Here is a 12860-nt window from a genome sequence, read left to right on the forward strand (position 1 = left end):
TAAGTTTAAGTCAGCATCCAAAAGTGCTGACAGCCCTTACAGTAACTACAAGAGTCTCCTGTCCAATGGGCACCTTGTTTATTGCAAAACCTGTGTTCTCTATTTCGAACTTTTATTTTTTCCAGCCTCTCAGATGCCAAAAGCGAAGGTGCATGTGCTAAAGCAGCAAACAGTGCTGCCTTATGAAGCTCTCTCTCTCGCTGGTGTTGAAAGGAACTCATATTTTTTGCTTATAGAAAACAACAGCATTTATGGTTCTAATTTTAATAAATGTGCGAAACAGTACGATTTCCTTGGTTCGCCAAATGATGAATTCTAAAACAGTAAAATGAGTCTAAGCTTAACAAGTAACTGAGCATCGCACCTATTTCAATTTTTCCCAAAATTTATTTCCCCCCAAAAAAGTTTTATCATGATGTTAACATTTCATTCATTCATTCATTCATTCATTCATTCATTCATTCATTCATTCATTCATTCATTCATTCATTCATTCATTCATTCATTCATTCATTCATTCAAATTTATATGCTGCTCTCCCACATAGGCTCAGAGCGGCTCACAACAGAAACCAAACATCAAAATTGCACAGTACATACAACAAATCTAAAATTACGCTAAAACACACATTAGCTACACAATAAACCACTACCTTTTCCGAAATATAGCATCTCTTGTATGATAGTTCAAAAAAACCAAACAAAAAACCAAAAAGACGTTCCAAAATACCTCATATTTTCCCGGATTTTGATCCAGGAGTTCCTTGCTGTTTGAGAGAAGCTGCCAGGCTTTGCCGCGGAGGGAAGAAGGAATCCCCTTCCGGCAACGCAATTTCACCTACAAAGAGACGGAAAAGTGATTCAATAAACGCAACAAGCCAATTTAGTAGGCCAGATGATCAGAAAACCAGCTGGGATCTTTCCTCCCAGCCTCCAGGAATGCAAGTAGAGAACTCTGCTCACCTTCTGGAATCTGCGCGACAGCCATTTGTCCCAGCGGGAAAGCATGTCCACCCACTTCATTTCCCGTTGTCTGCCCACATCCAGAGGGATGGTGCTCTGACTGCAGAGAGAAAGGGAGCGAAGGAGGACATACTGAGCTAGGAAGAGGAGGATTATGAGCTCTAGAATCCCAGAATCACAGAGTTGGAAGAGACCCCAAGGGCCATCAAGTCCAACCCTCTACAATGCAGGAACACACGATCAAAGCACTCCTGACAGATGGCCACCCAGCCTCTCTTTCGAAACCTCCAAAGAAGGAGACTCCGCCACACTCCGAGGTTGTGCATTCCCCTGTCAAACAGCCCTTACTGTTAAGAGTTTTTTTTCCTGATGTCTAGGTGGAGTCTCTTTTCCTTCACCATGAACCCATTACTCCTGGTCCTAGACTGTGGAGCAGAAGAAAACAAGCTTGCTCCATCTTCGACACGACATCCCTTCAGATATCTAAACATGGCTATCATGTCACCTCTTAACCTTCTCTTCGCCAAACTGAACATCCCCAGCTCCCTCTCTTCGTAGGGCATGGGTTCAAGACCTTTTGGTTGCCCTCCTCTGGACCCGTTCCAGCTTGTCAATATCCTTCTTGATCTCTGCTTTATCCCAAGCTGAACATCCATATGAGGAATGTACGAAATCAGAGGTGGGATCCAGCAGGTTCTCACAGGTTCCCGAGAGTAGGTTACTAATTATTTGTGTGTGCCGAGAAGGGGTTACCAATTGGTGATTTTGCCACATGATTTTTGCCTTAGTTGCGCCCCTCCTCTCAGCAGTAGCGCACAGAACTTGAAGCAGTCTAGCAGGAGGTGCACCGGCATGCGTGGCAGCCTGCGCCTGCGTGCATTCGTTTCCCGCCCAAGGACCGGCGCAGCGGCTGCATCCTTGCCATAGCCCCGCCCAGGAATGCCCCGCCCCCGGAATGCCCAGCCCAGCCCCATTGGCGCTACGCCACAGTTTGAATCCCACCACCATGGGAACCTGTTACTAAAATTTTTGGATCCCACCACTGTACGAAATGTATATACACTAGTTTACTTGGCTTCATTTATGCTGTGTCTGCTATTCACGGCAAGAGAATATGCAGTGCCCTGAACTTCTGCTTCCCTGGGACCTTTTCAGCCTGCCTTCTAAGATGTCACTGGGGTGTGGGCACAAGAATTATTCAGCCCTGCTCTGCAGGGTGGGTGTGTGGAGCAAAGGAGCTGTGGGCCATGGGACAGTCTTGCTTTAAGAGACGTCCTCTTACAGCAAAGTTTCTCCCCGTATTTATCAGAGGTGCAAGAGATTCTAGCAAAGGAGCCACTGTCCCTCCCGGAGCCAGCTGCCCAAGATATAATTGCTTTAAACATCCATTTTCCTCAACGAGATGTATACACTTACTTTGCAGTATATGGAATATTGGCAAAACTCTGCTCTTGCCTTGCAGCAGGGGCGTACCGCCCAGGGTCATGGTGGCGAACCTTTGGCACTCCAGATGTTGTGGACTACAATTCCCATCAGCCCCTGCCAGCATGGCCAATTGGCCATGCTGGCAGGGGTTGATGGGAATTGCAGTCCATAACATCTGGAGTGCCAAAGGTTCGCCACCACTGGCCCAGGGGGATATATGGGGTCAAATGTCCCCGGGCTGCGGACATTTAATCACGCCCTCCTTCTTTTCCCTGGGTCCATTCACTGACTTCAAGACCTGGTGCAAAAAAAGTTGTTTGGTTGTGGTAGGGGAGGGCGGCCACCCAAAGGAGGGGTGTGTGCGGAAAACTCAGTTTTTGCACCGGGCTACATTGTCCCTAGATATGCCTCTGCCTTGCGGCCTCAAACAGAAAGGAGGAACGAATACCACGTGGAACAAATATCACACTGGTCTCCTGTGATCTTCTTCAGACAGTGTTCCCGAAAAGGTCCTTGCATCAGAAGGTTTGTGACTTCTCGCCACCCATTCTGACCGCTACGCTCGCTGGCTTTTGCGACTGGGGTCATAGGCACAAACGCCGCAATTTCAAGACACCCAGCTTCCAAAACCCACCAAGGTGAGCCAACAGGATGACCGAACTAAAGAGAAGGGGGCCGAATTTAACTGAAGCACTGCTCACTTAGCTTCGACTCAGGAGTAGCTGAGTCACAAGTAGTATGTGGGAACAAGCAAAGGAAATTCAGCCAGCCGTTCTCGTGGGGGGGAATGTGAAAGATGTACAGCTTCACACGTCCCACATCAGCTTCAGTCAAGAAGCCCGGAGGAACGTGATTGCACAGAGAGCGTTGGGCGAGGCTTTTAACAGAAATGTGACAAGAAACAGGAAGTGGGGCTTGCCAAACAGGAAGTTGTGGGGCAGCTTTATTGGGGGGAGAAAAGCGCCAAGGAAGGAAGAAAAATCAGGGAAGAAGGAGGCTGCTGTTTATGGGCTGTGGGAGTATTTCTTTTCCACAGCTAGGCCTAGGAGAGGAAGTATGCGGTTGGCTCTCCCAAGAGCACCATGCCCTTCTTCCAAAGAACACTACTAGGCCCCATCTTGCTCAAAGAGAAGAAATGGCTTTGCCATTTCCTGGAAAAGACAGCCAGAGCCCTTCATTTGAGCAATGCTTTTGCGTCACGTTTATTTACTTGGAAAGGTTTACGTGCTGAGGTGGTTCAAAAAGCCCGACATGATGAAATCATAACATATGAGAAACATTATTAAAATCAAGAAAAAGAGGAAGAGTTTGGATTGATACTCTCCTCTTTCCCTCCTGTAAGGAGAATTAAAGGGGCTAACAAGCTTCTTTCCCTCCCCCCCCCCAAACAAACACCCTGTGAGGTGGGTGGGGCTGAGAGAGCTCCGAAGAACTGTGGCTAGCCCAAGGTCACTCAGCTGGCATGTGTGGGAGTGCACGGGCTAATCTGGTTCCCCAGATAAGTCTCCGCAGCTCAAGTGGCAGAGCGGGGGATCAAACCCGGTTCTCCAGGTTAGACTGCACCTGCTCTTAACCACTACACCACGCTGGCTGAGGATTCACACCTGGATCTCCCAGATCTGCATCCAACATTTCAGCCACTACACTGTGCCGGCTCTTTAACCACTTCCCCATCCAATAGAGGAGCAAGGCTTGAACTGAACCTTGGCCTTCCCTTGCCAAAACCCACCAGTCCAGCAGTGGATCAAAGTCTACAGCCATGAGGATCACTGTGTAGACACCCCCCTCGTAATAAACATTCCATAGCCTAAAGCAGTGGTTCTCAACTTGTGGGTCGCAACCCCTTTGGGGGTCGAATGACCCTTTCACAGGGGTCACCTAAGACTCTCTGTATCAGTGTTCTCTATCTGTAAAATGGATAAATGTTAGGGTTGGGGGCCAGCACAACATGAGGAACTGTATTAAAAGGTCCTGGCATTAGGAAGGTTGAGAACCACTGGTCTAAAGCAAACTAGGTCTGGCACATTTTAACCACTGCTGAGATACTGGGAGAAAGTGGGGGAGAAAGAGAAATGCAAAGTGCTGTGGGGCTTGACCTCTGATCAGTAGATCGGCCTGTCTTCCATGATAAATAGAACAGGAATGTTTCTTAAGGGTTGTAGGCATCTCCTTGATCCTGAATGTCAAGGAATGGGGTTTGGTCAAGGGCACAGCAGGGCCTGGCCGAGCCAGCGATCTCCTTAGCAGCAGGGAGGAGAGATACCGTGTTTTCCCAAAAATAAGACAGGGTCTTATATTAATTTTTGCTCCAAAAGATGCGTTAGGACTTATTTTCAGGGGATGTCTTCTTTTTCCCCCATGATTTTGCCCCCCACCCCGTGACCAGATCAGCTGTGCCGGGGAATCTGTAACGAGGGCTTATTTTTGCAGTAGGGCTTATATTTCAAGCATCCTTCAAAAATCCCCAAAAATCACGCTAGGGCTTATTTTCGGGGACACAGGGTACGTGTGTCGGAGTGAAAAGAAACAAGAAGTTGGATATGCTGGAGAGGCAGAAAGAGGAGCAGACAAGTATCACAGGAACTGTGCCAAAGCATCTGGGAATTTGAGGTTCTCTCTCTCTCTTGGGACCAGATATGGGGCAAAGGCAGTGGTGGGATCCAAAAATTTTAGTAACAGGTTCCCATGGTGGTGGGATTCAAACAGTGGTGTAGCGCCAATGGAGCTGGGTGGGGCACGACGGGGGCATGGCCGGGCATTCCGGGAGCGGGGCATTCCTGGGCGGGGCTGTGGCAAGGACACAGTCGCTGCGCTGGCCCTTGGGCAGGAAACGAATGCACGCAGGCGCAGGCTGCCACGCACGCCGATGCACCTCCTGCTAGACTGCTTCAAGTTCTGCGCGCTACTGCTGAAAGGAGGGGCGCAACTAAGGCAAAAATCATGTGGCAAAATCACCCATTAGTAACCCCCTCTTGGCACACACAAATAATTAGTAACCTACTCTCGGGAACCTGTGAGAACCTGCTGGATTCCACCTCTGGGCAAAGGATCAACTGCCTGGTAGGACTGTATTCACCTGGGTCCTCCCTGACCAGCACACACAACTCCGTTTCCTCCTGAATACCATCTTTTTTGGCAATCATCTGTTCTCAACAACTGGTTTTCTTCATGGGTTCCGGCTCCATAAGCAGCGGACAGATGACAGAAGGCAGGCCGAACGGAACGGCAATAAATCCCTTTCAGGCAAAGAATGTTCAAACAGTTGGTTCTACCACGCCCCGCTGCCCAGTCAGCAGTAAAGGGGGGTGGGGAATTCCTAATCCCCAACACAAACACACTTTATTACCCTCAGCTATTCTGTGGATGAACAAATACAGCAGACTGTGCAAAACCACCAAGAATTTGTTCTTGCCGTATTAGCTACTGAAAGCAAATTCCATTCATGAAATGGACGACACAGATTAGGGCTGTCGGCACCAACGCAGTGGTATCGAAAAGCGTTTTGCTGGCAGAAGTGGGAATGATTCATTCCAAACTTACGAAGAGCCATCTCGCTAACCACCGTCAATAGACCTCTCCTGAGTGAATGTGCCTACCTTACTTCTAAAATTATTACAGGAATGGCCATTACCCCGTCCTGCGGTGGCAAGATCCATTAATTAATGATGTGCTGCATGAAGAAGATATTTAGAATCATAGAGTTGGAAGAGACCCTAAGGGCCATCAAGTCCAACTCCCCTGCAATGCAGGAACATACAATCAAAGCATTCCTGACAGATGGGCATCCAGCCTCTGTTTAAAAACCTCCGAAGGAGGAGATTCCACAACTCTTCAAGGCAATGAATTCCACCGTTGAGCAGTCAGAAAGTTCTTCCTAATGTTTAGGTGGAATCTCTTTTCCTGCTCTTTGAATCCATTACTCCGTGTCCTAGTCTCTGAAGCCGCAGAAAACAAGCTTGCTCCCTCTCCAACATGACATCCCTTCAAATATTTAAACATACCCTGTTTCCCCAAATATAAGACATCCCCTGAAAACAAGACGTAGTAGAGGTTTTGCTGAAGTGTGAAATATAAGGCATCCCCCGAAAGTAAGACGTAGCAAAGTTTTTGTTTGGAAGCATGCCCAACTAACAGAACACAGAAAAATAAGACATCCCCTGAAAATAAGACATAGCGCATCTTTGGGAGCAAAAATTAATATAAGACACTGTCTTATTTTCGGGGAAACACGGTAGCTATCATGTCCCCCCTTAACCTTCGCTTCTCCAGACTAAACATCCCCAGCTCCCTAAGTCTCTCCTCGTAGGGCATGGATTCCAGACCTTTGACCATTTCGGTTGCCCTCCTCTGGACCCGTTCCAGCTTGTCAATATCCTTCTTAATGCACTGGAAGTGATTTAAAGAATGGACCAGACACATGCATGGGGGATTGGCCTACCCACAGTCAATTGCCACAAATACTTCCCAAGTTCAGAACAGGAATTAATTACTGGCTGTGGAGGGTGAACAATGGGAGTTGCCTATTGTGCTTCGGCCGGGCTTTGAGACTCCCTGAGGTATCCGACTGGCCGCTGCGGGAAACAGAGTTCTGGTGTCTACAGATTTCAGATCTGAGCCAGCAAAGCCTCTCTGACATTCTTAATTATTACATCACTTACAGGGCGGGACGGGGGAAGAGTCAGGATCAAACAAGGTTAACGAATTCCCAGCAGTCCAGAGATTTAAGGAGGCTTGAGCACGTGGGTATTTGGCTGGGGGTGGAGGGAAGGAGCAAGATCATCCGTTGGAATAAAGATGTCTGCCAATTCCTGAGCATCGCAAGTGCAGTCGTGCCGCTTGCTGGACAGGCACGCTGGCTTCAATGGCACTCAAGTCCCCAACAATGAAGGGGTCAAGTGCAGAGGTCCCCCTTTAGCTCATTAAAAGTTGAGGCTCTTAAGCAACCATGCAAGTTAAAAGACGACGCTGAGCTTCCAGCGACTAGCAAGGGACAGTGGTTCCACACACAGATATCCACGGAGGCAGGACAAGACAGAACACCATGTTTGAATGTCACAGGCGCTTGCAAGCCAGGAAGTTTCTGACACTACTTGCCATTTCCTGGAAAACTAGGAAAATTTAGCAGAATGCACTACCTCGGAGTGTGGTAGAGTCTGGAGGCTTTTAAACAGAGGCTGGGTGGCCATCTGACAGGAGTGTTTTGATTGTGTGTTTCTGCATCGCAGGGGGTTGGATTTGATGGCCCTTGGGGTTCTCTTCCAACTCTATGATTCTAAGACTCTGTGACTGGGAGTGGAAGAATAGGGGTACTTTGCCCCCTGACAGAGGTAAAAAACTTATTCCTAGCAAAGACCCATTCTCATCTGCTGCCACACAATCGTCACTCCAAAGAGCAGATCAGTCTCAGTGCACTGGATCTCACAGCACGCTGGATCTCTAGGCTAGTCGTCCTTAATCCTCAGCCAGTTCCATCTTGCAAGAGAGAAAGTTCCGTGATCATGTTTTTCTCTGCTTGCCAACTTCACTGACTATATGATGTTAATAAGGGATATGGGCAGAGGAGAGCAACAAGGATGAACAGCGGCTGGATGGCCAAACCCTGTGAGGAAAGGCTCTATTTAAGTATTTGAAGGACTGTTACTTAGAAGACAGGAGCCGCGTGGCGTAGTGGTTAAGTGCTTGCACTGCCACTCACACAGTCAGGAGTTCAAGCCCGCTGTGGGTCAGATATCCTGGCAGCTGGCTCATGGACAACTCAGCCATCCATCCATTTCTTGGTTGGTAAATGAGTACCTAGCTCATAGCTAGGGGGTAAAGAATAGCCGGGGAAAGCAATGGCAAAGTACCCCACAAAAACGGCTTGCCTATACAATCACTGCTTGCAGTGGTACCCCAGGGTCGGACATGACTGAAGGGGAAACTTTACTTTTTTACTTAGAAGACGGCAGGGAGCTGATCCTGTGGAAGAAGAAGAGAAGAGTTTGGATTTATACCCCACCTTTCTCTCCTGTAAGGAGTCTCAAGGTGGCTTACAAGCGCCTTTCCCTTCCTCTCCCCACAACAGACACCTTGTGAGGTAGGTGAGTCACCCAGCAGGAATGTAGGAGCGTGGAAACACATCTGTTTCACCAGATAAGCCTCTGCCACTCAGGTGGAGGAGAGGGGAATCAAGCCCGGTTCTACAGATTAGACTCCACCTGCTCGTAACCACAACACCACGCTGGCTCAGGTTGGCAGCAGAGGATAGGACTTGCAATACTGAGTTTAAATCATGGGCAGAAAGATGCCATCTGAACAGTAGGGGAAAAATACAGTAAGTTGTGCAACAGTGGAACCAGCTACCTAGGGAAGTGAGGAGCTCTCCCTCACTGGCAGGCTTTAAGCAGCGGCTGGACAAACACTAGTCTGGGATGCTCAAGGCCATAGGTGTCAAACTCAGGCCCTCCAGGTGTTCATGGACTACAATTCCCATCATCCCATTCCAGCAGGGCCAATTGGTAATGCTAGCAGGGGCTGCTGGGAACTGTAGCCCATGAACATCTGGAGGGCCTGAGTTTGACACCTATGCTCTAGAGGTGTCCTACATTAAGCAGGGGGTTGGACTAGATCAGTGATGGTGAACCTTTTTGAGACCGAGTGCCCAAACTGCAACCCATACTCCACTTATTTATCGCAAAGTGCCAACACAGCAATTTAACCTGAATACTGAGGTTATAGTTTAGGAAAAAACAGTTGGCTCCGAGGTGCGCGTTACTCAGGAGTAAGCTTGGTGGTAGTCGGTAGCTTTGCTTTGAAGCAACCATGCATCTCTTCCAACAGATGAATCACGACCCTAGGAGGGTTTACTCAGAAGCAAGCCCCATTGCCAGCAACCGAGCTTACTCCCAGTTTTAGTTCTTCGCATGAAAATCAATGGGGTTTAACAGTGCTTAACAGGATTACCTACACTGCTTCCCCAAAACTAGGTCTTCGGTTTAATGCTAATAATCGAGCCCAGCGGCCCAGGCCAGCCTAGATGTGTGTGTGGGAGTGGGGGCGACTCTGTTTGCACATGCCCAAAGAGAGGGCTCTGAGTGCCACCTCTGGCACCCGTGCCATAGGTTCGCCACCACTGGACTAGATGGTCTGTATGGCCCCTCCCAACTCTATGATTCTACGCAGGAGGTAAAGCAACAGATACAGAGACATTCTACTCTAATCTACCCACTTGAAGAGTCACAAAAATAACAGTCTGGATTTACAAAACTGCAGGGAATGCCAATTGTCTCACCCATCCCCAAACCTCAAAGGAGTTTGGGGCCAGGATTAGTTTGCAAGAAACCTAAGAGCTCTTGGTCGCAGTGAGCAATACAAAAGAACAGTCAGCACCCTTCCAGTGAAGTCATACATTCAAATAAACGATTCTGATTTCAGGCCAATGAGGACAGCCTCCAAGCCAAAATGAAGAGGGGAAAAAAGAGCTGGGGGGGGAGGGGGGGACCAGACAGCAATGAGATCCCAGACGTATTCGGATGATGAAATGAGTCACTCGGCCATGCAGGGGGATTCTACCAAAGTGTCACAGTTAAGGCCGGGAAGACCCAAGCCATGTGGGGATGTCGCCCAAACAGCCAAGAGGTCAGCGATTCCTACTTCTTGAATCATGCTTTCCAGAACTTGAGGAAGTTCCGTGACTTTACAGAAAGACATTTCCATCTTTGGAAGCTTGGGAGGAAACTGAGGGGGGTCCAATTTGTTAGCGATAACTTTACAAACTTCTGGTATGCGAAGTACAAGATGCCCAAACGGGGTCCAAAGGGAAGAAGTCACGTTGCCTAGCAAAAAATGATCTCACAATCAATAGCTATAATCAATTTAAATCAAAAAGTCCAACACACACACACACACACCAACTAGAGTGACATCTTACAAAAAATAAAAGTATGTAGCCCCTGGGGATGATACCCTAGGCTTCCTGGCAGGGTAATAATTTGGCCACGGGGGTTTCCCAGCTTTGTGGTCCTTTGAGAAATGGATCCCCCATGCTACCTCTACAGACTGACAAGTCATGCAACCACTACCACCACCCCAGAAAAGAAAGCTCAAATATTTCATTCCCATTTCCCTGGTAGGAGCAAACATCTAGCCAGCTCATCTGCCCCCAGATAAAGGACCCTCACACCCCGTACAGAGGGGAGCAGCTATCATTTTCATGCCAATACTTACACTGCCTCAGAATACTGGCTGCCCCCAAGGAAGCCGTATCTGTCGGTCTTACGGCACGCCAAGCCGTTGATTTCGGAATCTGAACCCAGAGAGCTAGCGTCATCAGCAAATCCAGGGCCAGTCAAAGACTCCATGGTGCCTGACATGAGACTGACAGACTCCAAGTAGCTCATGGTGTCAGAAGCCGGTGGAGCCTTGGGTGCCGGAGTGCCCTGGTTGGGTTGGGAGTCCAGGTCTGGTTGGGTTGGGAATCCAGGTGGTTGCGAAGAGGGCTGATCCTGAGGTTCTGAGCTTCCCGGGCCAGTGGGCGAAATCTTTTCCGGCGGCGAGCCCGGGCTAGGCGCCACCACGACCACCACTGGTGACGTCGGTGGGACCGGCAGGGGTTTCATCTTGGTCCCTGTGAACAAAGTCACAGGTAATTCCTCTATCCTGTCCTGAGGTGATGATGTCGCTGACATTCCATTGGTGGTCGCCACAGTGGGCACGGGCGCCACAGATTTCACCCCAGGTAGAGTCGCCGCAGAAGACGCATCTGCTGCCGGGATCCCGTCCACGGCTACCTCTCCAGCACCAGCACCCTGGTCAAGAGACGCCGCATCGCCGTTGTCCCTGGCCACGAGAGACATCTCTATGGTCATCACGGTGGAGGATGTTTCTGTGGAGACGCATGATGCTTCGGTCTTGGTGGCCTCCACGGGGTCCACGGTGACCAAGTTAGCTGCGGCCAGGGGCGAACCAGACCTGCTGTCGTCAGTCTCTACTGAAGCCATAGGAGCTGAGCCCATCCCCTTCATAGCATGGAGCATGGAGCGGGGAGAGTTGTACCGAGGAGGGGGTGATGGGGGGTCCCCAGAGCTGGTCTCCATGACTACTGGGGGGCCCTCCCCCCCACAGGGGGGGACGTAGCCTAGCTCCCCAGCCAAGGCCTCAGCTTGGGGGGAAGGGAGGGATCCAGCAACCCCGCGCCTCCCCCCCTTGCCCGGGTAGAAGGACCTGCCGTATGAGAGGCAACCACCCCAGCCTGCGCGCGCATCTCCAGCCTCTGCGGCCCCACATTCAGCCAATGCGCGCCAAGGAGGAAAGGAAGCCGGGCCAATTGCAGAAGAGAAAGGGAAAAGTGAGACAAGAGCCTCGGGGGTGGGGGCGGGGACTCATGGAGAGGGCTCCAATCGGAACAGAGTAGGACACGGTGCCCAACCAATCGATAACGCAACATGGGAAACGGCGGTGGAAAAGAGGAAGGGCGGCGAGAAGGAACCCGGAAAAAAGGGAGGGACCAGCGAGGAGCGTTGGCCAATCACGGATAGCGGACCAAAACTGAAAAATCCGGTTTCTTCACCTGAGGAGAGCTTAGCCAATCGGAACGGACTTGCCTACAGTGGTCGCAGGGAAGAATCGAAGGGGCGGGTTTATAGATTTGTTTAACCTATAGGAGAAAGAACCTGTAAGAATTCTCCAATTACCGGCAAAGATGGGAAATTAACCCTTCCGTGTTACGGACGCACGTGATGCTTGCGGGCGGGACAACGGGGAGTAAACGTCAGCCGAGATGACACCGTTGTGAGCGTCTCTGAGTGGCGTGCTCTTGAACTAATGAAACGCATAGGTGGAGGCGTTTTTGGTGAGTTGGGTAGGAACCAGATGGGCCAATACCGATGGAGCTGAGTCCCTGGTTGACATCCTGTTTTGCCAATCAAATTCAAGCATTTCCGGCGGTCCTCTTGAGTGCCACAAGTTCAGACCAATAAACCTAGGAGGAGGGGGAGAGGGGGTGGGGAAATCTCAGTTAGCTGTTTTGGCCAATGGAAAGGGAAGGGTGGGCGCCCAATGAGGGATGAGTTGGGTTGCGTCTCAACCGTCGCTGCGAAGATATTGGCCAAAGTCCCATCATCCTTTGCGCTCTTGTCATGCCTTTGGCTCAGGTTGGCACAGGTTGCAATGGGCGAAGGATGGCAGAAGCTGCTCCTCCACTGAGGGAAAAGGCAGTTTGGAATGGGAGGAAATGTCGGCCTCTCCCCTCCATTCCGTTTGAATCTGTTTTGTGCAATTCTCATTGCAGGAGGGGCTCCATCTGCACAGATCAGTGGTTCCCAACCTGTGCCCCCAGGATATTAGTAAGTAGAAGAAGAAAGGAGACTCAAGGTGGCTTACAAGCTCCTTTCCTCTCCCCACAACAGACACCTGGTGGGGCTGAGAGAGTTCTGAGAGAACTGTGACTAGCCCAAGGTCACTCAGCAGGAATGTAAGAGTGTGAAAGTACATCTG

General features: G+C 49.9%; 1 protein-coding gene across 1 annotated transcript; it reads right to left on the minus strand.

The window, feature by feature from the left end:
- Positions 1–516: 516 nt before the first annotated feature.
- Positions 517–11628, minus strand: TBC1D10B (TBC1 domain family member 10B). Its single transcript, XM_048517754.1, has 3 exons — positions 10593–11628; positions 963–1062; positions 517–837 (listed from the first exon to the last, which is right to left on the minus strand). Exons 1-3 carry the CDS (start codon positions 11459–11461, stop codon positions 649–651), a joined length of 1158 nt encoding a protein of 385 aa, XP_048373711.1. The 5' UTR covers positions 11462–11628; the 3' UTR covers positions 517–648.
- Positions 11629–12860: the final 1232 nt, after the last annotated feature.

The sequence above is a fragment of the Sphaerodactylus townsendi genome, linkage group LG15, assembly GCF_021028975.2.
Source record: "Sphaerodactylus townsendi isolate TG3544 linkage group LG15, MPM_Stown_v2.3, whole genome shotgun sequence".
In the NCBI taxonomy this organism is placed as follows: Eukaryota; Metazoa; Chordata; class Lepidosauria; order Squamata; family Sphaerodactylidae; genus Sphaerodactylus; species Sphaerodactylus townsendi.

Excerpts from the sequence above, each read along its gene's own strand:
- TBC1D10B (XM_048517754.1), bottom strand. The coding sequence starts at position 11,461 with ATGGAGACCAGCTCTGGGGACCCCCCATCACCCCCTCCTCGGTACAAC. Across the intron at positions 1,063-10,592 it reads AGCCAGTATTCTGAGGCAGT|TCAGAGCACCATCCCTCTGG; the intron begins GTAAGTATTGGC and ends TTCTCTCTGCAG. Across the intron at positions 838-962 it reads TGTCGCGCAGATTCCAGAAG|GTGAAATTGCGTTGCCGGAA; the intron begins GTGAGCAGAGTT and ends GTCTCTTTGTAG.